General features: G+C 51.1%; 3 protein-coding genes across 3 annotated transcripts; all 3 read left to right on the top strand.

Moving 5' to 3' along the window:
• On the top strand, positions 1-4,366 carry LOC102046045 (keratin, type II cytoskeletal 6C-like). The gene is made up of 9 exons (XM_005443287.2): positions 1-633; positions 1,304-1,518; positions 1,724-1,784; positions 2,028-2,123; positions 2,250-2,414; positions 2,891-3,016; positions 3,231-3,451; positions 3,871-3,905; positions 4,005-4,366. The coding sequence occupies exons 1-9, from the start codon at positions 1-3 to the stop codon at positions 4,364-4,366; spliced, it is 1,914 nt and encodes a 637-aa protein (XP_005443344.2).
• A 4,483-nt stretch (positions 4,367-8,849) lies between these two features.
• Positions 8,850-12,735, top strand: LOC102045876 (keratin, type II cytoskeletal 3-like). The gene is made up of 9 exons (XM_027811205.2): positions 8,850-9,449; positions 10,186-10,400; positions 10,599-10,659; positions 10,826-10,921; positions 11,042-11,206; positions 11,340-11,465; positions 11,696-11,916; positions 12,210-12,244; positions 12,344-12,735. The coding sequence occupies exons 1-9, from the start codon at positions 8,850-8,852 to the stop codon at positions 12,733-12,735; spliced, it is 1,911 nt and encodes a 636-aa protein (XP_027667006.2).
• A 5,711-nt stretch (positions 12,736-18,446) lies between these two features.
• LOC102045709 (keratin, type II cytoskeletal 6A) lies at positions 18,447-22,317 on the top strand. Its single transcript, XM_055697051.1, has 9 exons — positions 18,447-18,956; positions 19,821-20,035; positions 20,234-20,294; positions 20,461-20,556; positions 20,739-20,903; positions 21,037-21,162; positions 21,393-21,613; positions 21,904-21,938; positions 22,046-22,317. Exons 1-9 carry the CDS (start codon positions 18,447-18,449, stop codon positions 22,315-22,317), a joined length of 1,701 nt encoding a protein of 566 aa, XP_055553026.1.
• Positions 22,318-24,207: the final 1,890 nt, after the last annotated feature.

Genomic DNA, 24,207 nt, shown 5'->3' with positions numbered 1-24,207 from the left:
ATGTCTCGGCAGTCTGTCTGCAGGAGCTTTGGAAGCGGGAGCAGAAGGGGCTACAGCTCTTGCTCTGCCATCGGTGGTGGCTTCGGAGGTGGTGGCGGCAGGAGCAGGAGCAGCTACAGCTCGTTCTCTATGTCCAGGGGATTTGGAGGTGGTGGACGCTGTGGAGGGTTTAGCAGCAAGAGCCTCCATAGCATAGGTGGCAGTGGAAGGATTTCCATGGGTGGATGCTATGGTGGTGGATATGGAGGCAGGATGGGTGGCTTCGGTGGAGGCTACGGAGGAGGACTAGGAAGCTTTGGTGGAGGAATGGGTGGAGGAGGAATGGGTGGCTTTGGAGGAATGGGTGGTGGTGGAATGGGCGGCTTTGCTGGAGGAATGGGTGGTTATGGTGGAGGAATGGGTGGTGGAGGAATGGGTGGTGGAGGAATGGGTGGCTTTGGTGGCCCAGGCTTTGGCATGCCAGGCTTTGGTGGCCCCGGTAGAGGTGGCCCTGGAATCCAGCCAGTGCAGGTTGACTCAACCCTCCTACAGCCGGTCCATGTTGAGATTGATCCCCAGATCCAGCAAGTCAAAAACCAGGAGAAGGAACAGATCAAGACTCTTAACAATCAATTTGCCTCTTTCATTGATAAGGTGAGAGGGTGGGATTGTGTCTAATTAAGGGTCAAAACTGGGAAGAACTTTCAAGTTCTGCAGAAATGTCCTTTTTCAGCTGAATTCCAGCGGGCTGAGACGCTTCAGCCGAGTCTCTTTATTAAGAGCTGCTAGGGAAGAGATGAGAATCTCTTCCATATGAGATCAAAGCTGTGTCTTCAGGGCTTTAATCCAGCCAGTTGCACCAGGCTCAACTCATCGGTGATTCTCGCAAGGAGGCTCAGTGCCTCCAAACATCAGGAGGCAGGTTTCAGGCAGGTTTCAGGCACAAATTTCCCCTCCTGAACCATTCTCTTTCCAAATACCCTTCCATTTAAGAATTCAGTAATATAATCATTTCTTCTCCTTTTCAAATATCCGGGCTTTTACGTCTAGACTAGAGATCTAAGATTTCTACACTACCTGCGATGGGAATGTACTCGGAGCCGGTGCTACGCTGAAAAGCTCCTTTGACTTGAATATGGCTTAGAAATTTGCATCTTTTCCCAATCTTGAGTTTCAGGCAACAACAGAAATTTAAAAAAATAAAAGTAAACCAGGTGTCTTGTGATTGTACAAAGGAGAATCTTTTTTACGTGATGAAAGAGCAGCTCTGGCTTCTGCTGCTGTTCCCGGTATGATGGTCAATACTCCATGTGTTGGCTTTCAGGTCCGCTTCCTGGAGCAGCAGAACAAGGTCCTCTCCACCAAGTGGGAGCTCCTCCAGCAGCAAGGGCCTTCGGGGCCAAGGAAGAACCTGGATGTCATCTTTGAAAACTACATCCAGAACTTAAGGAGGCAGCTGGACTCAATCTTGGCGCAGAGGGGCCAGCTGGAGTCAGAGCTGCAGAACATGCAGCAATACGTCGAGGATTACAAAAACAAGTAAGTGTGGTGACAGACTAAACCAGGAAGCCAGTCCAGCAGCTCGGTAGTCATTCTTCTTCACATGCATGCTCTTTATGGCAATTGTGGACATAGTTTTTTCAGTCTAAATATTTTGAGTTCTTTTTTTTTCCTGTTTGTTTGTTTAGCGTGGCCTTAGGCAGGAAAATTCAGGAAGCTCAGCTTGTATTTTCACTCTCCATAGGTATGAGGAAGAGATCAACAGGCGCACAACTGCTGAGAACGAGTTTGTGGTGCTTAAGAAGGTGAGTCACAGGCACTATAAAGTGATCGCTTGAATATGGGGGTTTATCTGCTCTTGCAGGGGATCCCTCTTGGATGGGAAATCGTAGACGTTGTAGGATCTGTAGGCTGAAGTTTCAAGTCCCTTGTTTTTGATTTGAATAATTGAGTAACACCATCACAGCTGTTACCCTCAGCACCAATTGTAATTTCCATGATCCTGAAGGATTTACAAATGAAATGATTTTCTGTCCTCTTTCCTTTAGGATGTGGACTCTGCCTACATGACTAAAGTAGAGTTGGAAGCGAAGGTGGGAGCTCTGACTGATGAAATCAACTTCCTGAGGGCCATCTATGAGGAGGTACGAGCTCTCCCTTCCCCTGGAGCTGTATCGAGGCATGTGTTGGCCAAAGACACTGAGGCTGGACTGGGTACCCCCATAGATCTGGGCTTGAGGGTCACTTGGGCTGCACTGTCTTGGTTGTAGGAACTCTCTCAGATGCAGACAATCAGCCGGGACCTGTCTGTGGTGGTGTCCATGGACAACAACCGCCATCTGGACCTGGACAGCATCATCGAGGAGGTCCGGCGTCAGTATGAGCAGATTGCTCAGAGCAGCAGAGCTGAAGCTGAGGCTTGGTACCAGAGCCAGGTGAGTTGGGAAACCATGAAGGCACCCTGCGTGATGGCTAGTGTTCACCTATAATTTATGACAATGTGAGACATCTCTTCAAGCTAAAGGTGCTGGAGCTTGTGCAAGGAAGTCCCCAGAGGAATTGCGTTGCTTTTGAGGGATCTGACTCACTGTTTTCAAGGCGTCTAGAACATCACTTCAGTGCACAGTACAAGCTTCTCAATAAAGGTGGCCAAAAAGGGACCTTAACCAGAGAACGCCTGCTCAAAGCAGCTTTTCAGAAGCCAGGGGTTACTTTTTAGTCTCACTAAGACATATTTCAAAGATCAAAACCAATAATTGAGTCTCAAAACCATCTTTTACATTGAGCTGGGCATCCATGACCAACGTGCCAGCTCCTTGTAGCAGCACATAAGCTATGAAACTGTTGACAAATCTCATCTAGGCATCAGGAACGTTTCATTGAAGGTTTGCTTTGTTCTCGGTGCCATCAGTATGAACAGCTGCAGAGCACCGCTGGACGGCATGGGGACAGCCTCCGCAACACCAAGATAGAGATCCAGGAGCTGACCAGGAATATCCAGAGGCTGCGGGCTGAGATTGAGAGCGTGAAGAAGCAGGTAGGGGTTGGCAAGCATCTTGTTGGGTGGTGGCATTGGGTTGAGTGACAGATGACCGTGTGTGGGGCAGGAATGGTTTCTTCAGCCACCCCCCCATTAGCTTCATGGAGATGTTTCCTCTTTTCCCCATGACTTCACTCCACTTGGGGTTTGAGGGCTGATCAAAGTGACAAAATGAGACCTGAGGAAGGAAGTGCCCTTTTTTCTTCCACAGAACCAGCAGCTGCAGGCAGCTATTGCTGAGGCAGAGGAGCGGGGTGAGATGGCCCTGAAGGATGCCAGGATAAAACTGGAGGAGCTGGAAAGTGCCCTGCAGAAAGACAAGGAGGAGCTGGCTCGCTTGCTGAAGGAGTACCAGGAGCTGCTGAACATCAAGATTGCGCTGGACGTTGAGATTGCCATGTACAGGAAGCTGCTGGAGGGGGAGGAGAACAGGTAAACACTTGACTTTGGGTTTGAGAGGGATGTTATGATCAATGCTGGATGCCTTCAGTTTTAATGATAGCAGTGTAATTGCAAACCGGCTATTTGGTTAAAATGGGTGGATATGGCAATTGGCACTCTGGGTGACATTGTGGATGGCCAGGACTGATAATTGGCATAACCTGTACACTACAGGTGGTATAGCTGCCATTTAATTACTGCTAGGTGTGATTTTTTTAATGAACTCAAATATGGAAGAATGTTAATCTAAAGAGAAATTGCCAATGCCTTCCCTCCTTAAATATTTTAATGATAATTAAGTTGCTCATAAGGATGAAACAGGAAAAGAGTTTGATGATGAAAATACAGTTTGCAGTTTTTACAATGTCTCTTTTGCTGGGTGATTAAAATCTACCAATTTCCCTCTGCAGGCTGTGCAACGATGGCATGTCCAACGTCAATGTCTGTAAGTATCGGCATTTCTCTCCTTGGGCAGAAACCATGTGTTTCTGGAGATGCGGGATGCCGGTGCACTCCGGGTATGTAACCTGTGCTTCTCCTCCAGCTGTGGTAGGCAGGACCACCATCTCTGGTGGCAGAGGAGGCATGGGAGGAGGCTTTGGCGGCGGCAGCGGCATGGGAGGAGGCTTCGGCGGCGGCAGTGGCATGGGAGGAGGATTTGGCGGCAGCAGCGGCATGAGCGGAGGAATGGGAGGAGGAGTGTGTGGAATGGGAGGCAGCTTTGGAGGAGGAAGCATGGGCGGCAGCTGTGGCATGGGAGGAGGAATGCACAGCGGTGGCTTCTCTTCTGGGAGTGGAAGGATGTGCGGCTCCGGAGGTGGCAACTTCAGCTCCGGTGGGGGATCGTCCTCCATACGGAGATGTGTCACGACCACCTCCGTCAAATCATCAGGCGTGAGGTTCTGAGCCCCAAAGCCACCTCGCAAAAGGAAAGAAGCATCTCCTACCTTCTCCCGGCAGCAGCCCAGCCTCCGTACATCCAGCTCCGGTGTCCTGCAATGAAACGAACTGTCTCCCTCATGGCCCACCACGCACCAGCTCGGTCCCATCCCGGGAGTCGCGTGGCGATGCCATGCCTCGTCAGCAGCCCTGGCGCGCTGCTCGTTAGTCCCCAGCCCAGTGATGAAATAACCATCTTCGCAGCAAAGGAAAGCCTCGCCTGCGGGCACCCAGCACGGAGCGCTGAGTTACGGGAGGGGAACGCTCTGCTTTTCTGGCTGTGTTGTACATTTCTGGCCGCCTCGTGGCAATTGTGTATAAAACTCCTCTTTCTTCCACTGTCCTCACGTTCCTTCCTCGATGGCCATGGCCCTGGGGTGCTTCTGCATGCGGTACATCCTGCTGCTTCCATTCACCAGCCTTTGGGGCCCGGGTAGGTGCGGAGCAAGCGGGACCGGTGCCCTGGCACAGCTTGTCCTTGCTCTCCATGACACCTGACAAGACCTCAGGCACACGTGGACTTTTTCTAAGGAGAACAAAGCTTGCTCTTCAGTGCCAGGCCCCTGTGACATGGAACAAGATGTACCGTCCCCACCGCCCTTCCTCTTCTGTTTGTGGTATGCCCTACTTCCTTGGGATGTTGCCATTCTCAATAAATTGCAGAGAACATTCATGATGTCTTGGTGTCATTGCTTTGGACGGCTCTTCCAGGCAAGGTGGGATGTGCCATTGGGGAAGCAGCCTGGTGGGAAGGGGTGGGTTGTTCTCCGGTTCAAGGTGCGTGACTGTGCTTTGAGGGAACCGAGTGGGTGTGTGAGTGGAGCCAGGCAAGTACCCAGGCACGGGTGATGCCTCTCGACTCTCATCAGTCATTGTAGTGCCTGAAGACACAAGCCCGTACCAGGAATGGTGACGTTCTGGATGATCAGTTCGCACCATGTGCAGTAAATTGGCTGGGGCAGGAGCACTGTCCTGGAATTCATGCCTCAGCATTATACCAACCGACACAGTTGAGTCCCCTCACACAACATTGACTTCTGATCAAGTCATCGTGGAACAGACTTTGATCCATGCTGGGGGAAGTAGATGGCAGTGGTGTTGTGGGCAGTGGTGGGAAGGCAGACACACAGCTGCCTGCTAGCATGGGTATGGACGTTGGCCAAGCACCTACCCTCTGATGCACGAGCTGGCTGTGGCCAGGCAGCCTGCACAGCTCAGCACCCTGCAGGCACCAGCAGTGCTTGAGAACCTCTAACTCATCGTCCCCTTCCCTGACCAGCAGCAGGAACACAAGGGCTGGGAAGGCATGATTGCTCCCAAACCGTGGCCTCAGGCACCCTCCAGCTCCCTGGAAAGCGGGTTAATCCCCCCAGTGGGTCGTCTTGATGTGGAGACCAAGCAGGAGAGCTTTGCTCTGGCTGGAGGAGGGGGGACTGGGAGCGCAATGCTGCTGTGTTTGATCTGTGCTGTGGTTCAGCTCCTCTGCCACAAGAAGAGATCAAAGAGGCTGAAACCACTTTCAGTAGTGGTTCAGGAGTCCCACAAGAACCTGTTGTGAGCTACCAGGTCCCTGAGGCAGGAGAGGCCCAGCCAAGGCAGTGGGGAATGGTTAGGGGGCTCTTGGGAGCGGGGCTTGTGCTCCCTGTGCAGCCACGCAGAGGTGTGCTGGAGCTGGGGAGCGTGACTGGGTTTGGCCTGGCAGGAGGCGATGGGAAGGCAATGCCCCTGAGAAGCTGGGGCTGGGCCAAGAGCACTCTGGGGTTTGGCTTGGGGCAAGAGTCCCTTGTTTTGGTTCTTGATCTTGGGACTATGTTTCTTCTCAGCTTTAAAAACCAAAACAACGTTGTAGGTACTGGTGTGAGGAGTCACTGCAACATGCTCCTCCGTGCTCCCTCTTGCATTTTGTGCCAGAATCTCTTTGTTGTGTGAACGCTGATGTTGCAGCCCAGCTTGGTCTCCATCTACATTTTCTGCAGAGTTTACGTCTTGCGTGTTGTTGATGATTTTACTATGTACAACTCCTTGTGTAAGAGATCTGAAGGAATGGTTGGAGCCTATGCTTGGTGTTGAGTTCTACCTGGAGGAGGCTGCAGTGACTCCAGGTTGGGTATAATCTTCACATCTTGTCTAAGGATGTTAGAGTGAGTCAATCTGGGCGTCTTATCTGAATGTGGTCAGCATCCAGGCATTTGGCTGACATGACAGATCTTCTCCCTCATCTTGGAGCCGCCATGTGGGGTGTTACAACCAAGTTACGCTGCCTACCGAGAAGGGCAGTGACCGTGTCTTTGGCAATCTGGCATGAGGCCATGAGCAGAGATGACCTGTTTTCTCCAACCAAAACCTGAGCTACCCTACACCTCCCTGGGACTGCTCACCTTGAGCGAGTGCGCTGTGCTGCAGAGGGATCGGGGGAACGTAACTCTCCGTCTTGGAGGTAACAGCTGAAGAAACAAGACCCTCTTCATTCAAGCTGCTTTTGAAAGGGAAGGTGTCCCCTCCCTGCTGCAGGGATGGCTGCCCATTGTCCAGCTCCAGCCTGTCACAGAGGGCAGGCCACACACATCTGGATAACCCTTGGTCAACTGGGACTTGTGTCACTCAGGATAGGACAGCCTTTGGCCAACTGTGGCTTGTGTCCCTCAAGGATGGGATAGCCTTTGGCCAACATTACTTGAGTCCCCCTAAAAACATGTTCTCCTCTGCCCTGCGCCCCGTTCTGTGAAGAGCCTGTGGTGTCCAGCAGCCTCCGCCTCTGCGGCCATCAATGGCATTTATGTTTGTGATTCCTCTGGTGGCTTTTGAAAGTGATTCTCTGGGCTGGTGTTTCCAATGGGTCTGAAGTGTCTGTGGCTGCAGGCTGACACTGAGGAATACTCTCAAACAACACCGAGTTGCACAAGTCTTACGGGAAATCCTGAAAACTTGTTATGAATGTATATGTTCATAGTTTGGTCTTTTGAGTAACTTTAAATTCATGTTCATTATTGTTTTAAATCTTTTAAAGGGCCTTTATGTATATTTTCATTGTCACTTTTTGATTACTTGTGCTGGTTAATATCTAGAGAAGATGTGAAAAGTGATGATGTATTTCAATCATTAAATGAAACACATATTTGATTGATAATTTCCAGACAGATAATACCTTCAGAATGGCTTTTAAATAGTATTTACAGATCTCAGGTTCCGTTTAACCAGCAGCTATAAGCCAGGTTCTTCAGAACACTGCATATCAGTTGTCTATTGTAACCTGGAACCTTATGAGTAATTATTTAATATTTCATTTACAAGCAATCAAAAAATGGCTTTCAGACACACCCTACAGAAAACATCTCCAAAATACATCCCTTTCCCAACAGGATATTTGAAATTGAGAGGATATACGATGCTTCACAAGTTATAATAGCCCCTGTTCTTAATGTTTCTCACTTTGGTTGTCTCATCTTTGGAAACAGCTGTTGCGTCAGTGACATCCATCTGAGCAGTAGGAACCTCTCACCATCTCGAGCTGCTCCTCTGCCATCGGGCTCAGTAGTGCTTGATGTCTGTCCCCAGCCACCACCAAAGTGGCTGCCCCATGTGTCCCTTCGCTCTTCCACAGTTTGCTGTTCCCTGTTGCCCTCAGAAGAGCACAGAGAAGGAGCGTGATGATTCAAGTTGTCTTGTTCACTCCGCTCCATCATCATCCAAGGTCCCAGTTAGCTGTCACAGACTGGGGGAGATACAATTGGAGGGCATTTAATGCACGGGTAGAGGACACTCCCATTCGAAGTGACACCACATGCACTCCAAGGAGATGTTTTTCCTTTAGAGCTCGAGAATATGCTGAGTCTCTTCAAACTTCAGTGTCGTGAGTTTCCCGTTGAAGATTGGGAAACTTCTTCTATAATGCCAAAGGCAATTTGACATATAAAAAGGGGATTTAGGGTGTGTTTAAGGAATTGTGAAAGCTACATTATAGCTGGGATTTCATAAAAATTTCTCCTTTCACTGCAGCTTTGACTGGAAAGATCACTATCTGGAATTATTGGGAATCGTTCATGAAGGTTGGAAACCCAACACGGGGCTGCAGAAAAATGCAATATTGAAAGAGCTGAATTCCGAGATGTCATAAAGATATGAGAGCCCACTTAGTCACTGGGACCTGTTTCAATGTCCTTGTTCTTTTATTCACCTCTATATTGCAGGGTGTGTTTCTAGGCAGGACCAAATATGGGAAAGCTCAACGGGGAATCTGTCAACAGCACCGTGCTGATGAAAATAATAAATTGGTTTCCACCTGCACGCCCATGCTGTCCCAGCCCACCTCCACAGGCGGATAAAAGGGAGTGCCTGAAGCTGTGGAGCCAGAGAAGACTGTGCACACTTCTCTCCGCACTCGTCCCTCGCAGCACAGCTCCGTTGGTCTTTCTGCTCTTCTTTATTTTGACTCAGCTTGGAAGAATCAGCCATGTCTCGGCAGTCCGTCTGCAGGAGCTTTGGAGGCGGGAGTAGAAGGGGCTACAGCTCTTGCTCTGCCATTGGTGGTGGCTTCGGAGGCGGTGGTGGCAGGAGCAGGATCAGTTACAGTTCATACTCCTCATCCAGGGGAGGTGGTGGAGGTGGACATTGCGGAGGTTTTGGCAGCAGGAGCCTCCATAACATGGGTGGCAGCAGAAGAATTACTATGGGTGGATGCTATGGCGGTGGAGGATATGGCGGCAGAATGGGTGGCTTTGGTGGAGGCTACGGAGGAGGAATGGGTGGCTTTGGTGGAGGAATGGGTGGCTTTGGTGGAGGAATGGGTGGCGGTGGCATGGGTGGCGGTGGCATGGGTGGTGGAGGAATGGGTGGCTTTGGTGGTGGAATGGGTGGTGGTGGAATGGGTGGTGGAGGAATGGGTGGCTTTGGTGGCCCTGGCTTCCCTGGAGGCATCCAACCAGTGCAAGTTGACCCAAGTCTCCTGCGACCTGTCCATGTTGAGATTGATCCCCAAATCCAGCAAGTGAAAAACCAGGAGAAGGAACAGATTAAGACCCTTAACAACCAGTTTGCCTCCTTCATTGATAAGGTGAGAGTGTCGGATGGTGCTAGTTTGGAGATGGGAATTCTAAACAGCTTTCCTGTGGTGCAGAAAGGGAATATTTTTTCTTACCAACAACTACTTGTTAATGTTTGCAAGACCGCTGCCTTAGTAGAAGTTATTATAAAGGTCTTATTAAATAATACCAAACAATAGACAAGGTTTTCGTGCTAATGGAAGATTAAAGAGAACATTTGCACAACATTAAATTCTCTTGCCTTGTCATCTCACAGCCTAATTCCTAATGATTCAGGGCAAAGTCACCATCGCCTATTTAGTTGTCCTAAGAGTTCTCCTGACTGTGCTTTTCTTTTTGATGAAACTTTCTTTTCAAGGAACTGATTCTACAAACTAGTGATGAAGACCTTTCCAACACTCTGGGATTATTTTGAATTCAAAAACCCCAAAAGAAATACAGAATCCCTTGTAAGATAATGTTCTTGACTTCACTACTGGGAAGAGGATAGCAATGTCCAAAACTGATGCTATGGAAAAATAGGGATGATATTTTCTACTGGCAACGTCTTTTTCTCCCAAAGTGAGAGTTCCAGAATGACTCAAAATTTCATAATGCTTGCCAGGCACTTTAGGAGAGGAATGTTTGTATGAGACATAGTTGGGGATGTGGAAAATGATTCCCGTGGCCTCCCAAATAAGCAGGAGGTTTGAGTGGTGCGATGCCTCTCTGGGTGGGCACCTCACACACCCCTTTGTGGGCTTTCAGGTCCGCTTCCTGGAGCAGCAGAACAAAGTCCTCTCCACCAAGTGGGAGCTCCTCCAGCAGCAAGGGCCTTCGGGGCCAAGGAAGAACCTGGATGCCATCTTTGAAAACTACATCCAGAACCTGAGGAGGAGGCTGGAGTCGATCCTGGGACAGAGGGGCCAGCTGGAGTCAGAGCTGCAGAACATGCGACAATACGTTGAGGAGTACAAGACCAAGTAAGTGCAGTGACAGGCTGAGGAAGAAGTGGGCACCAAGACAGGAGGGTGAAGCCAGCTTGGACATTTCCACAGTGTCTTCCCTTTGCTGTGGAGCTCTGCAGAGATGGGACCGAGGTTGCCATGGAGGGAAGGGGGGTTCCACTGGTTGACTGATGAGCAGTCAAGAGACTCAACTTGTCTTGTCCCCTTCAACAGGTATGAAGAAGAAATCAACCGGCGCACCGCTGCTGAGAATGAGTTTGTGGTGCTCAAGAAGGTAAGTCAGAGAGGCACTGGGAGAAAGGGAGTGTCGGGGGACAGGCTGCACAGATGTTGGAAGGAGGCAGCACCAAGATGGGCATCTTCCAACAGGAGGCATTGGCTGCCAAGAGCTCTTCTGGGGTGGGAGGCAGCTGTTGCCATCTGTGTGATATTTCTTTTAGGATGTGGACAATGCCTACATGACTAAAGTAGAGTTGGAAGCCAAAGTGGGAGCTCTGACTGATGAAATCAACTTCCTGAGATACATCTATGACGAGGTACGAGCTCTCCCTTTTCCTGGACTGGTTGGAGATGTACCGAGGCATGTGTAGGCTGGACTGGGTGCCCCCATAGATCTGGGCTTGAGAGTCACTTGGGCTGCACTGTCTTGGTTGTAGGAACTCTCTCAGATGCAGACAATCAGCCGGGACCTGTCTGTGGTGGTGTCCATGGACAACAACCGCCATCTGGACCTGGAGAGCATCATCGAGGAGGTCCGGCGTCAGTACGAGCAGATTGCTCAGAACAGCCGGGCTGAAGCTGAGGCTTGGTACCAGAGCCGGGTGAGTTGGGAAGCCATCAAGGCACCTGGGACGGTCTCTGCTGGCTCATGCCTCCCTTGCCACCCACCAAGGGGACCACCTGCATTCTGGAGAAGTTGAGTCCCTGACAGTTGCTTTGTCTCTGTGCCATCAGTATGAAGAGCTGCAGAACACCGCTGGTCGGCATGGGGACAGCCTCCGCAACACCAAGATAGAGATCCAGGAGCTGACCAGGAACGTCCAGAGGCTGCGGGCTGAGATTGAGAACGTGAAGAAGCAGGTAGGGGTTGGCAAGCATCTTGTTGGGTGGTGGCATCAGGCTGGGTCATGACTGAGCTGTGTGGTGTGTCAAGGACAGTGTGAGGGGAGCATCAGTCATTGAGCTTCAGGTCCTTTGGAGGAGATGGATGGTCCCTGCCCATTTTCCATTCAGTTTGCGTCCTGAAGGCTGCTCTGGTGGAGGGTGTGCAGAAGGGAACTGAGAAACTGCTTTTCTTTTTTCTTTCTCAGAACCAGCAGCTGCAGGCAGCTATTGCTGAGGCAGAGGAGCGGGGTGAGATGGCCCTGAAGGATGCCAGGATAAAACTGGAGGAGCTGGAAAGTGCCCTGCAGAAAGACAAGGAGGAGCTGGCTCGCTTGCTGAAGGAGTACCAGGAGCTGCTGAATGTCAAGATTGCGCTGGACGTTGAGATTGCCATGTACAGGAAGCTGCTGGAGGGGGAGGAGAACAGGTGCCTATCTTCTTTTTGTGTCTATTTGACTGAAGTCCTGACAGATTATATTAAGAGTAGGTAAAATCTTTGCAATGACTCTAAAGATGAATTCCATATCTCCTGTGCTCTCTTACCCTTAAGTATGTTCTCCATATTTCTTATAAGAATGTTAAGTTCAAGATTGCTCATTTCTTTTAAAGAAAAATTGGGAAATTCAGCAATGTAGTGAATATAAACCTTGTAATAAAAGGGTGGAAACATGCACTACAGAGTTAATCCCAGAGGATTAACTGGTCTGTTTTCCCTCCCAGGCTGTGCAACGATGGCATGTCCAACGTCAATGTCTGTAAGTATCGGCATTTCTCTCCTTGGGCAGAAACCATGTGTTTCTGGAGATGCGGGATGCCGGTGCACTCCGGGTATGTAACCTGTGCTTCTCCTCCAGCTGTGGTAGGCAGGACCACCATCTCTGGTGGCAGAGGAGGCATGGGAGGAGGCTTTGGCGGCGGCAGCGGCATGGGAGGAGGCTTCGGCGGCGGCAGCGGCATGGGAGGAGGCTTCGGCAGCGGCAGCGGCATGGGAGGAGGATTTGGCGGCGGCAGCGGCATGAGCGGAGGAATGGGAGGAGGAGTGTGTGGAATGGGAGGCAGCTTTGGAGGAGGAAGCATGGGCGGCAGCTGTGGCATGGGAGGAGGAATGCACAGCGGTGGCTTCTCTTCTGGGAGTGGAAGGATGTGCGGCTCCGGAGGTGGCAACTTCAGCTCCGGTGGGGGATCGTCCTCCATACGGAGATGTGTCACGACCACCTCCGTCAAATCATCAGGCGTGAGGTTCTGAGCCCCAAAGCCACCTCGCAAAAGGAAAGAAGCATCTCCTACCTTCTCCCGGCAGCAGCCCAGCCTCCGTACATCCAGCTCCGGTGTCCTGCAATGAAACGAACTGTCTCCCTCATGGCCCACCACGCACCAGCTCGGTCCCATCCCGGGAGTCGCGTGGCGATGCCATGCCTCGTCAGCAGCCCTGGCACGCTGCTCGTTAGTCCCCAGCCCAGTGATGAAATAACCATCTTCGCAGCAAAGGAAAGCCTCGCCTGCGGGCACCCAGCACGGAGCGCTGAGTTACGGGAGGGGAACGCTCTGCTTTTCTGGCTGTGTTGTACATTTCTGGCCGCCTCGTGGCAATTGTGTATAAAACTCCTCTTTCTTCCACTGTCCTCACGTTCCTTCCTCGATGGCCATGGCCCTGGGGTGCTTCTGCATGTGGTACATCCTGCTGCTTCCATTCACCAGCCTTTGGGGCCCGGGTAGGTGCGGAGCAAGTGGGACCGGTGCCCTGGCACAGCTTGTCCTTGCTCTCCATGACACCTGACAAGACCTCAGGCACACGTGGACTTTTTCTAAGGAGAACAAAGCTTGCTCTTCAAGTGCCAGGCCCCTGTGACATGGAACAAGATGTACCGTCCCCACCGCCCTTCCTCTTCTGTTTGTGGTATGCCCTACTTCCTTGGGATGTTGCCATTCTCAATAAATTGCAGAGAACATTCATGATGTCTTGGTGTCATTGCTTTGGACGGCTCTTCCAGGCAAGGTGGGATGTGCCATTGGGGAAGCAGCCTGGTGGGAAGGGGTGGGTTGTTCTCCGGTTCAAGGTGCGTGACTGTGCTTTGAGGGAACCGAGTGGGTGTGTGAGTGGAGCCAGGCAAGTACCCAGGCACGGGTGATGCCTCTCGACTCTCATCAGTCATTGTAGTGCCTGAAGACACAAGCCCGTACCAGGAATGGTGACGTTCTGGATGATCAGTTCGCACCATGTGCAGTAAATTTGAGCAGGCAGGAACACTGAGGAGCCCAAACTGGAGGAATTCAGGAGGCTGCTAAATATTTGAGCAAGTCCTGATATAGCCTCAACCTTGTAATCATATGTAGTCATTTCCCCAGGAGATGTCTTCATGTGTTGTTCTGGAAACCTCCAGCACAGAGGGGTCCAGCACCTTCTGAGTCAATGAGGAGGAGGTTACAGGCTGCCCCGTGCCGATATTTAGGGCTTGGCCTCTACACAGACTAAGCCACTCAGTGCCCTGCTGCCTATGCCACCCACATCACATCTTAGCAGAATGGTCAAATTGCTCCTGCTCTAGGAAAGGGGGTTTATCCATCTCCCGCTGGGATTTCAGATTTTTAGGGCAGGAAGAAGCTGTGCACAGGGTATGCTGAAAGCACAAGCGGAAAGTTACAGGATTTGTGCAGGGATCCTGCCAGCACATAGTAGCAAAACCACTGGAGATCAAAACACATGGATGGATGATGAAAACTGGCAGCAGAAGGGTGGGAACAGGCAACAGACCTATCTGCTGTTGTCAGTTCATCTGAGTTTCCTGCCTTGGCATGGACTTTGCTCTGTGGTACAGGAAGGTGGCAATGGCAGTAGTCCTGTGGGCCATGGTGGGAGGGCAGGTGTACAGCTGCCTGCCAGTGGGGATATAGACACTGGCCAAACACCCACTCTCTGATGCACAAGTAGGCTGTGGCCAGGCAGCCTGCACAGCTCAACACCAGCAGTGCTTGAGAACCTCTTGTAGGGGAATGAAGGCAGGGGGTTGATTGACATGGACGATGTGCAGCTGTAGCTCATCCCCGCAAAGTGGTTAAATAGCCCTGAGGTGGGTGGGTGGGAAGTCCCAGATGTAGGAGGTCCTGGACGAAGGAGGTGCCTGGAGAAGGAAACCAAACCCCATGTAAAACAGAGACAAGGAGGAGTGTGTTATGGGCTCTGGAGGATGGAGAAACAGCATGGATAGTAGAGTTTAGCTGACAGTGAAGCCTTTTTGCTGCTCAGTAGTTTTTGTGCTGTGACAATTGGTGTCTGTGTGAGGAACGCTGATATGGACTTAAACTGCAACATCTCTAACTTATCATCCCCTTCCCTGACCAGCAGCAGGAACACAAGGGCTGGGAAGGCATGATTGCTCCCAAACTGCGGCCTCAGGCACCCTCCAGCTCCCTGGAAAGCGGGTTAATCCCCCCAGTGGGTCATCTTGATGTGGAGACCAAGCAGGAGAGCTTTGCTCTGGCTGGAGGAGGGGGGACTGGGAGCGCAATGCTGCTGTGTTTGATCTGTGCTGTGGTTCAGCTCCTCTGCCACAAGAAGAGATCAAAGAGGCTGAAACCACTTTCAGTAGTGGTTCAGGAGTCCCACAAGAACCTGTTGTGAGCTACCAGGTCCCTGAGGCAGGAGAGGCCCAGCCAAGGCAGTGGGGAATGGTTAGGGGGCTCTTGGGAGCGGGGCTTGTGCTCCCTGTGCAGCCACGCAGAGGTGTGCTGGAGCTGGGGAGCGTGACTGGGTTTGGCCTGGCAGGAGGCGATGGGAAGGCAATGCCCCTGAGAAGCTGGGGCTGGGCCAAGAGCACTCCGGGGTTTGGCTTGGGGCAAGAGTCACCTATTTTTGTTCTTAATTTTAAGACTATGTTTCTTCTCAGCTTTAAAATCCCCAGCATGGCGTTGTAGGCATTGTAATGAGGCATTGCGACATCCTCCTCTGTGATGCCAGAATGTCTTTGCTGTGTGAGATCTGAAGCTGCAGCCCGGCTTGGTCTCCATCGACGTTTTCTGCAGAGTTTACATTTTGCGCGGTGTGGATGATTCTGCTGTGCACAGCTCCTTGCGTAAGAGATCTGAAGGAACGGCTGCAGCCGAGGCTGTCTATCGAGTTTTACCTGGAGGAGGCTGCAGTGACTCCAGGTTGGGTATAATCTTCACATCTTGTCTGAAGACGTCAGAGTGAGTCAATCTGGGTGTCTTATCTGCATGCGCTGAATGTGGTCAGCATCCAGGCATTTGGCTGACATGACAGATCTTCTCCCTCATCTTGGAGCCGCCATGTGGGGTGTTACAACCAAGTTACGCTGCCTACCGAGAAGGGCAGTGACCGTGTCTTTGGCAATCTGGCATGAGGCCATGAGCAGAGATGACCTGTTTTCTCCAACCAAAACCTGAGCTACCCTACACCTCCCTGGGACTGCTCACCTTGAGCGAGTGCGCTGTGCTGCAGAGGGATCGGGGGAACGTAACTCTCCGTCTTGGAGGTAACAGCTGAAGAAACAAGACCCTCTTCATTCAAGCTGCTTTTGAAAGGGATGGTGTCCCCTCCCTGCTGCAGGGATGGCTGCCCATTGTCCAGCTCCAGCCTGTCACAGAGGGCAGGCCACACACATCTGGATAACCCTTGGTCAACTGGGACTTGTGTCACTCAAGGGTAAGGTAAACCTTGGCCAACTGTGGCTTGTGTTCCTCAGGGGTAGGGTAGACCCTGGACAACTGTGGCTTGTGTCCCTCCATGGGTAGGGTAGACCCTGGCCAACAGTGACTTGTGCCCCTCAAGGGTCGGACAGCCCTTGGCCAACAGTGACTTGTGCCCCTCAAGGGTCGGACAGCCCTTGGCCAACAGTGACTTGTGCCCCTCAAGGGTCGGACAGCCCTTGGCCAACAGTGACTTGTGCCCCTCAAGGGTCGGACAGCCCTTGGCCAACAGTGACTTGTGCCCCTCAAGGGTCGGACAGCCCTTGGCCAACAGTGACTTGTGCCCCTCAAGGGTCGGACAGCCCTTGGCCAACAGTGACTTGAGTGCCCCTCAAGGGTCGGACAGCCCTTGGCCAACAGTGACTTGAGTGCCCCTCAAGGGTCGGACAGCCCTTGGCCAACAGTGACTTGAGTGCCCCTCAAGGGTCGGACAGCCCTTGGCCAACAGTGACTTGAGTGCCCCTCAAGGGTCGGACAGCCCTTGGCCAACAGTGACTTGAGTGCCCCTCAAGGGTCGGACAGCCCTTGGCCAACAGTGACTTGAGTGCCCCTCAAGGGCCATGTTCTCCTCTGCCCTGCGCTCCATTCTGTGAAGAGCCTGTGGTGTCCAGCAGCCTCCGCCTCTGCGGCCATCAATGGCATTTATGTTTGTGATTCCTCTGGTGGCTTTTGAAAGTGATTCTCTGGGCTGGTGTTTCCAAAGGGTCTGAAGTGTCTGTGGCTGCAGGTTGACACTGAGGGATACTCAAACAACACCGAGCTGCACAAGTCTTACAGGTGGCTGCGGAAACTGGAACATGTATATTCCCATTTGGAAGCTTAAATACAGTATAACATTGGTCTGTTGAAATGCTTGCAAGGTTTTAAAATATGTGTCCCTTGGCTATTATTTATATTTTTCAGGAACTAGGCTCTAAGGAAATGCTAGGTCTTTTTCTTAAATTTCATAAATGTAACTAAAATGTATATTTGATTAATGAGACCTAGAACAGATCTGCAAGATTTCTTTAACTTGACTACTTCATAGCCAGATAGCTCGTGCATGAACTTAAACATTATTGTTTTCTATTTTGAACCAGCAGCTGTTGTCTTAAAAATACATCTTTGTAAAGTGAAGCTCATCATCACCCCTTCTTCTCTCCCCCACCCAGGTTTACTGTGGTCAGAGATGTGGGCAAGGCTGCCCTACCTCTTAAAGCACATACAGCAATACAGAGCTTCTAACTTTTAGCTGCACCTTATTTCAAAATGATCAAGTTTGATGAACTCAGCCTGATCATTTGCCTACCAAATTTAGTGTAAAAAAAAAAAACTTTTTAACAAATCACCGTTACCCCTGTCTGCCTTTCTCTGCTGTTTGCCTTCATTCAGTTGTCATTACCACATCTAGTGCCTGAAGCGTCCTTTCTGTCCTCTGCTGGTTTGGAGATCCCTGTGGCCATCTGAAAAGCACAAGGAAGGAGCTCGGACATCCTTGTTCTCTTGCTCATTCCACTCTGGCGCTCAGTCTCGGTACCTGATTACCTCAAGACTCTGGGAGACACATTTTGCAGGAACGTGCCCTAGAAAAAGTCACTCCCATCCCAACTGATGCTCGTAGGAAAAGAACTAAGCACCTCCTTTCTGGATAAAAAAGAAATGCTGACAGCTATTAAATGTTAATATGTGGTATTTTTGCTCGGCACTGGGAAACTGCCTCTCAGAAAGCCATCAGCAATTTTCCACTTAAGAAGGAGATTTGGGGCGTGCTTGGGGGAATTGTGAAAGTCTCCTTCTAGCTGGTTTTTGCCAAAATGCTCCCCTGACGCTGGGTGTCAGTGCAAAAGATCCAGACCCAGACAAACTGCAAAATTGTTGAGAACAGATAGAAAGGTGGGAGGAGGGTAGAACATGACTACATCACTGTAAAACATATTTTTCCAGATGCTATAAAGATATGAGGGTCCACTTACTCATTGAGACCTGTTTCAATGCTCTTGCTCTTTTATTCTCTTCTGCATCGCAAAGCGTATTTCTGGGTGGAGTCAACAATTTGGCAAAAATCTGTTAACCGCACCAAGCTGATGAAGACAGTAAATTTGTTTCCTTTTCACGCCCTTGCAGACCCAGCCCACCTCCAGAAACAGATAAAAGGGAATGCCTGAAGCTGTGGAGCCAGAGAAGACTGTGCACACTTCTCTCGGCACTCGTCCCTCAGCAGCACAGCTCCGTTGGTCTTTCTGCTCTTCCCAACTCTGCTTGGAAGAATCAGCCATGTCTCGCCAGTCGATCTGCCGGAGCTTTGGAGGCGGCAGCAAAAGGGGATACAGCTCTTGCTCTGCCATCGGTGGTGGCTTTGGAGGAAGTGGGGGCAGAACCAGGATCAGCTATAGCTCGTTCTCCACATCCAGGGGAATTGGAGGCAGCGGACGTTGTGGAGGTTTTAGCAGCAGGAGCCTCCATAACATGGGTGGCAGCGGAAGAGTTTCCATGGGTGGCTCTTATGGCGGTGGATACGGATGTAGAATTGGTGGCTTTGGTGGAGGCTATGGAGGAGGATTTGGCAGCATTGGAGGAGGTGTCATTGGTGGAGGAATAGGCAGCTTTGGTGGTCCTGTGAGAGGTGGTCCTGGGTTCCCTGGAGGCATCCAGCCGGTGCAGGTTGACCCAACCCTCCTGCGGCCGGTCCATGTTGATATCGATCCTCAGATCCAACAAGTGAAGTGCCAGGAGAAGGAACAGATCAAGACTCTTAACAATCAGTTTGCCTCTTTCATTGACAAGGTGAGAGGCTGGAACTGCATCTGCTGGGGAACGGGGACTCTGAGGACTTTCCCGTGCTGTGGGGAGGGGAATGTCCTCCTCAGCTCAGTGTTGGCAGGTCTGGAAGGCTGGTAGTGTTTTCATTGCGTCCTCCTAAGGAAATGTAAAGGTTTTACATCTGCAGAGAAACCAAAGGGCTTTCTCTAGGTTTGGTTGATCCAAATTCTTCCTTAGCTTTCCTCTCTGTGTAGTCAAGCCAAAGGGATCATGATGTACTTGCTTGCCCTAAGTGGTTCTTTAAGCCTGCCCTTTTTCGAGGAGAGTTTCTTCTTGAGGAACTTAGAACGTAGGAATGAGCTCTCCGTTAATTCTCAGCTGTTCCTTATTTCACTTCAAGTACAGATGAGTATTCTTTAGCCTGTCTGCACAGGGAGAAAATTGGTTATGAACACGCTTAGAGTATTTAAATGTATAACATAAGAATTGAATACTTGTACCTGGTAAGATGAATGCTCTCTGATAGTGAGACATGGCATTTCATTCACTGGAGAGTAAAAAATGATCTGACGCTTCTGCAAATTAATGTGGGTCAAAATTTGCAATTGGAAATGATCATAATCTGTAAATCTGGAATGTAATCATTCCAATAGGTAATGAAAAACCAAGCAATAATGAAGGAGGAGAAAAGAGGAGAAATTCAAATATAATGGAAAAAAGAGGAGAAAGGAGGGAGGAGTCTTCCTGCTGGAAAATTGGCTTTCCACTAGCCCCAGTCCTGTTGGGATGTGGAAAATGATTCCCGTGGCCTCCCAAATAAGCAGGAGGTTTGAGTGGTGCGATGCCTCTCTGGGTGGACACCTCACACACCCCTTTGTGGGCTTTCAGGTCCGCTTCCTGGAGCAGCAGAACAAAGTCCTCTCCACCAAGTGGGAGCTCCTCCAGCAGCAAGGGCCTTCGGGGCCAAGGAAGAACCTGGATGTCATCTTTGAAAACTACATCCAGAACCTGAGGAGGAGGCTGGAGTCTCTCCTGGGACAGAGGGGCCAGCTGGAGTCAGAGCTGCAGAACATGCGACAATACGTTGAGGAGTACAAGACCAAGTAAGTGCAGTGACAGGCTGAGGAAGAAGTGGGCACCAAGACAGGAGGGTGAAGCCAGCTTGGACATTTGGACAGTGTCTTCCCTTTGCTGTGGAGCTCTGCAGAGACGGGACCGAGGTTGCCATGGAGGGAAGGGGGGTTCCACTGGTTGACTGATGAGCAGTCAAGAGACTCAACTTGTCTTGTCCCCTTCAACAGGTATGAAGAAGAAATCAACCGGCGCACCGCTGCTGAGAATGAGTTTGTGGTGCTCAAGAAGGTAAGTCAGAGAGGCACTGGGAGAAAGGGAGTGTCGGGGGACAGGCTGCACAGACGTTGGAAGGAGGCAGCACCAAGATGGGCATCTTCCAACAGGAGGCATTGGCTGCCAAGAGCTCTTCTGGGGTGGGAGGCAGCTGTTGCCATCTGTGTGATATTTCTTTTAGGATGTGGATTGTGCCTACATGACTAAAGTAGAGTTGGAAGCCAAAGTGGGAGCTCTGACTGATGAAATCAGCTTCCTGAGGTGCATCTACGAGGAGGTACGAGCTCTCCCTTCCTTTGGAGCTGTACTGAGACATGTGTTGGCCAAAGACAGTGAGGCTGGACTGGGTGCCCCTGTGGATTTAGTCTGGAGAGGCTGCTTGGTGCTGCTGCTCCGCGCCCCCCCCCCCCCCCCCCCCCTTCCTTCGGAAGGTCGGGCTAACTCGTGTTTTGGTTGTAGGAGCTGGCTCAGATGCAAACAATCAGCCGGGACCTGTCTGTGGTGGTGTCCATGGACAACAATCGTCACCTGGACCTGGACAGCATCATCGAGGAGGTCCGGCGTCAGTATGAGCAGATTGCTCAGAACAGCCGGGCTGAAGCTGAGGCTTGGTACCAGAGCCGGGTGAGTTGGGAAGCCATCAAGGCACCTGGGACGGTCTCTGCTGGCTCATGCCTCCCTTGCCACCCACCAAGGGGACCACCTGCATTCTGGAGAAGTTGAGTCCCTGACAGTTGCTTTGTCTCTGTGCCGTCAGTATGAAGAGCTGCAGAACACCGCTGGTCGGCATGGGGACAGCCTCCGCAACACCAAGATAGAGATCCAGGAGCTGACCAGGAACGTCCAGAGGCTGCGGGCTGAGATTGAGAACGTGAAGAAGCAGGTAGGGGTTGGCAAGCATCTTGTTGGGTGGTGGCATCAGGCTGGGTCATGACTGAGCTGTGTGGTGTGTCAAGGACAGTGTGAGGGGAGCATCAGTCATTGAGCTTCAGGTCCTTTGGAGGAGATGGATGGTCCCTGCCCATTTTCCATTCAGTTTGTATCCTGAAGGCTGCTCTGGTGGAGGGTGTGCAGAAGGGAACTGAGAATCTGCTTTTCTTTTTTCTTTCTCAGAACCACCAACTGCAGGCAGCTATTGCTGAGGCAGAGGAGCGGGGTGAGATGGCCCTGAAGGATGCCAGGAGGAAACTGGAAGAGTTGGAATGTGCCCTGAGCAAAGACAAGGAGGAGCTGGCTCGCTTGCTGAAGGAGTACCAGGAGCTGCTGAACATCAAGATTGCGCTGGACGTTGAGATTGCCATGTACAGGAAGCTGCTGGAGGGGGAGGAGAACAGGTGAGCCCTGCTGCTGTGTCACCCTGGCCGAGGTACAGTCTCTCCTTGGGGCCAACTGAGGCTTAATCATCTGTCACAACCCATTTAGCATTGGAATCTGATTTACTTTAATTTTTTCCCCAAGTTTTTAAGCCCAAAAAAAGAAATGATGTCTGCACTGGGAATATTTCTCAGTGGCTTTTGTTGTTTTGCGTGAACCAGGACATATAAGTAGCACCTGGGAAATTGCACGGACCTTAATTGCTTTCCATTACATTAGATCTACAACTTGTGTTCCTTTCCCTCTGCAGGCTCTGTGTTGACAACCCATCCAACGTAAATGTCTGTAAGTATCCATACATCGCCCTCTCAGCAGAACAGCTTTCCCCCCGGGTTTCCTGAGGATTCCCAGGCTGGCCCAGGATGCACAGTGAGCCTGTCCCTCTCTTGCAGCTGTGGTGGGCAGAAGCACCATTGCTGGAGGCAGAGCTGGTGGCTTTGGAGCTGGCAGTGGCATGGGCGGAGGAGTGTGTGTGGTCGGAGGAGGAAGCATCATTGGAGGCAGCTGTGGCATGGGAGGAGGAATACTCAGTGGTGGCTTCTCGTCCGGGAGTGGGAGAATGTGCAGCTCTGGAGGCGGCAACTTCATAGGAGGGGCCGGATCCTCCTCCGTGCGGAGATGTGTCACAACCACAACAGTCAAATCCTCAGGGGTGAAATACTGAGCCCCCCTCAGTCCCTCCAAGGAAAGAAGCACCTTTCCCTTTCTCCAGCCAGCAGCACAGCCCCTGCCACCCGCAACCGGTGTTCAGCAAAGAAATGAACTGTTTCCCTTTTAGCTCAGCACCTCCCTAAACCATCCTGCCCAAGGGGAGATTTGCAGGAAATCTCCATCCTGCTGGCAGAGGTGCCTCCTCTTCCAGCTTCACCAGTCTCCAGGGGCAGGAGATCTCCCTTGTGGCTACCAGGGACCGCAGAGCTCATCCGAGCATCTTTCGCTGCACTCCTTGCTGCTCCCCCCAGCTCCTGCCCTGGCTGAGGAGGAGTGTGTATAAAGCTGCTCTTTCCTTTCACTTTTCAAGGTCTCTTTTTCAATGGCCGTGTTTCCCCTTGCAACTTCCACATGTCCTGCATGTTGCCCACATGCTTGTTTCAGCTATATCGGGAATTCACACGAGCAGAAGAAACGTGATAATGTCTCATAGTCAGATTTAGGAGTGAGAAACAGGTCTCTGGAGATGTCCACCTTCCCTTGGTGGAGTAATTTGGCAGCTTTAATATTTTATAGATCCCATTCCCTCTTCTCCTTCACACCTGACGTATGTATGGCCTTATTGCAAACCTTCTGTTGCCTGAACCCTACTGCATGGTTGCTTTTTACCAGCACCCCTGTCCTCCAAGTTCTTTCATTACCAATAAACTGCAGAGAGATGAAAACATACCTTTGTGTTGTCTTATCACTTAATGGTCCCCAGGGGAGGGAAAACATGCTTTGTTCATCGCCATAGCGAATGGCAATGCCTACGGTGCTCTGTCCTATGATGCAAATCACTGGATGCCATGAACTCCCCAGCTGAGGTGAGGAGGAGGAAGATGGACCTTCTCTTTCCTCTTAGGAGGTGCTGTCTTGCTCCTCCACAGCTGACTCCCCATCTCTCTGCAGGATGGGAGAGCCATGGCTGTGAGGAGTGTGGCACAGGAAGGGAACGTGTCATGTCAACCTGGTGGCCATGAGGTGGGGGTATTGTGCTCATACCAAGCATGGTAGGATGATGGCCAGCCCTCGTTTGGTGGACACCTCAGGAGCAAGACAGGCAGGGCCACCAGCAGGGATGTTGTGGTTGGGATATGGCAATGGATGGCAGCAGTTGGTATGTGGTGGTCTGGATGTCATGGTTTGAACACGGTGGCCTGAACGGCATGGTTGTGGCAGTTAGACTGGGGCTGTTGGAACCTGGCCGTTAGGATGTGGTAGTTTTAATGTGGCCATTGGGATGTGGTGGCTGGACTAGGATTGGTTTGAACATGGCTGTTGGGATGTGGCAGTTGGAAGGTGGCCATTGGGATGTGGTAGTTGGACTGGGATTAGTTTGAGCGTGGCCGTTGGGATGGCAGTTGGACTGGGGTGGTTTGACCATTGCCATTGGGATGTGGCAGTTAGCACCAGCCCTTGGCACAGATTTCATTCCAAGACATGCATCCAACCCATCACCATTACGCAGTGGGCTCTGTCCTGGTGGCCTAGGGACCTCCATGGGGGAGGACACCAATGACAGGTCTGCAGTGGGTGGTTAATGCACCGAAGAAGAGCGGTTGTCCTCTACCCTTGGCCAGCACAAGGGCAAGCAGCACCATCTATCTGACGAGCAGGGCTCTTACATGGGCACCAGCACCTCACACAGGAGCGGTGGGAAGGTCTGAAGATGTTACGTGGACACAAATTACTTGTGAAAAAAAAAAAAAAAAGCAGCGTGAAAGTATGAGACACAGCCTCGAACCTGCTATTATAACTGCAGACTGCCCAGCCAGGTTAGTCATTATCCTCTCTAAATAACATCCCATTGCAACCAAATTAATTTGATTAATGCTTGACTGGATTCTTCTCTGGCATTGGG

Source organism: Falco cherrug, chromosome 19 (assembly GCF_023634085.1).
Source record: "Falco cherrug isolate bFalChe1 chromosome 19, bFalChe1.pri, whole genome shotgun sequence".
NCBI classification, from domain to species: domain Eukaryota; kingdom Metazoa; phylum Chordata; class Aves; order Falconiformes; family Falconidae; genus Falco; species Falco cherrug.
The sequence above is the reverse complement of the archived record's forward strand: the minus strand, read 5'-3'. Positions and strand labels throughout refer to the sequence as shown.